The following is a 994-nucleotide window of genomic DNA, read 5'->3' as shown; positions in this document are numbered from 1 at the left end:
GCAGTTGTTCCTGCCGCTTCGTCAATTCCATCGAGCCTCCTTCCCTAAATTGTTTTTTCTTACGTCTCTTGTTCCAACGATTGACTTAACCTGAAAAGTCCCTGAATCCCCTCGCGAATCTAATAAATAGTCGTTTTTTAGTGAAGATGAGTTGTTCGGGTAGAGAAGCATGGATTGAATATCAGGGAAGATCACTCACCTGAAAAAGCCTTCCCTCTACCCCCGGTGGATGTCTAACCAGGAAGAGATATACATGTCAGCTAGCTGAGGAACCCGAATTTATCTCCAGCGCCTGTGGATTCAAAATGGATTTTTCAATATAGTTTCTTAACCTAGAGAGATTCGAATAGTATTGAATGGGGGAAGAAAGAAGCTAATAGTCCTGGGTTCCTTGCCTATCCTACAGAAGATTAATCTACATTAGCAGTGGGGTAGAAATGGTGAATTGTTAAGTGGTCTTATGAAACGATGCAAGAATTCGCCCCTATCACGTAAAGCTCGCCCTTATAGCTTATGGGGGGGCACACTCGCTGGAAGCCAGACCCATTCGGGAACCAAGCAATGCCTGCTCCGCTAGCTGCCGCGATGAAGTGGGAACCCATTTGTGGCACCCACCAGGGGATAGAGTTTTTAGCCGATTTATTAATTCAAGGGTGTGGTTTACATATTCATATATAGAGGATGTTCCTGCTTTGATCGAAAATCTTTTTTCATTAAATTAAGTAAGTCGCAACACATTCATTTGTTGATGGGTGAGAGGCAAAGCAGGAGCCCGGAGCATGTGCCAGTGAGGGAATAATGGAGCAAGCAATAGGAAATGGCGCGAGCACCGCTGAATAAATGCGGTCAAAAGCGATGCCTCGCAGCATGGAATGTTATTTCTTCTTCCTCTGGAATGGAAGAATTGGTTCAGCATCAACTCCAGTCTTCTTTCCCGACCCGATTCTTTCCTTGACTGTCATTTGCATATAACTAGCTAATGCTATTGGGGATG

At 44.5% G+C, this 994-nt stretch overlaps 1 protein-coding gene across 1 annotated transcript in view; it reads left to right on the top strand.

Moving 5' to 3' along the window:
- LOC111389928 (probable DNA-directed RNA polymerase) overlaps positions 1-414 on the top strand; it is an 11,386-nt gene extending 10,972 nt beyond the window's left edge. Inside the window, exons 2-3 of the mRNA XM_023014915.1 lie at positions 164-225; positions 337-414. Coding sequence (XP_022870683.1) covers positions 164-225; positions 337-414 — 140 coding nt within the window. The remainder of the gene's footprint in view (positions 1-163; positions 226-336) is intronic.
- The last annotated feature ends 580 nt before the right edge of the window (positions 415-994 follow it).

This window comes from Olea europaea, unplaced genomic scaffold, assembly GCF_002742605.1.
Source record: "Olea europaea var. sylvestris unplaced genomic scaffold, O_europaea_v1 scaffold6345, whole genome shotgun sequence".
NCBI lineage: Eukaryota > Viridiplantae > Streptophyta > Magnoliopsida > Lamiales > Oleaceae > Olea > Olea europaea.
The sequence above is the reverse complement of the archived record's forward strand: the minus strand, read 5'-3'. Positions and strand labels throughout refer to the sequence as shown.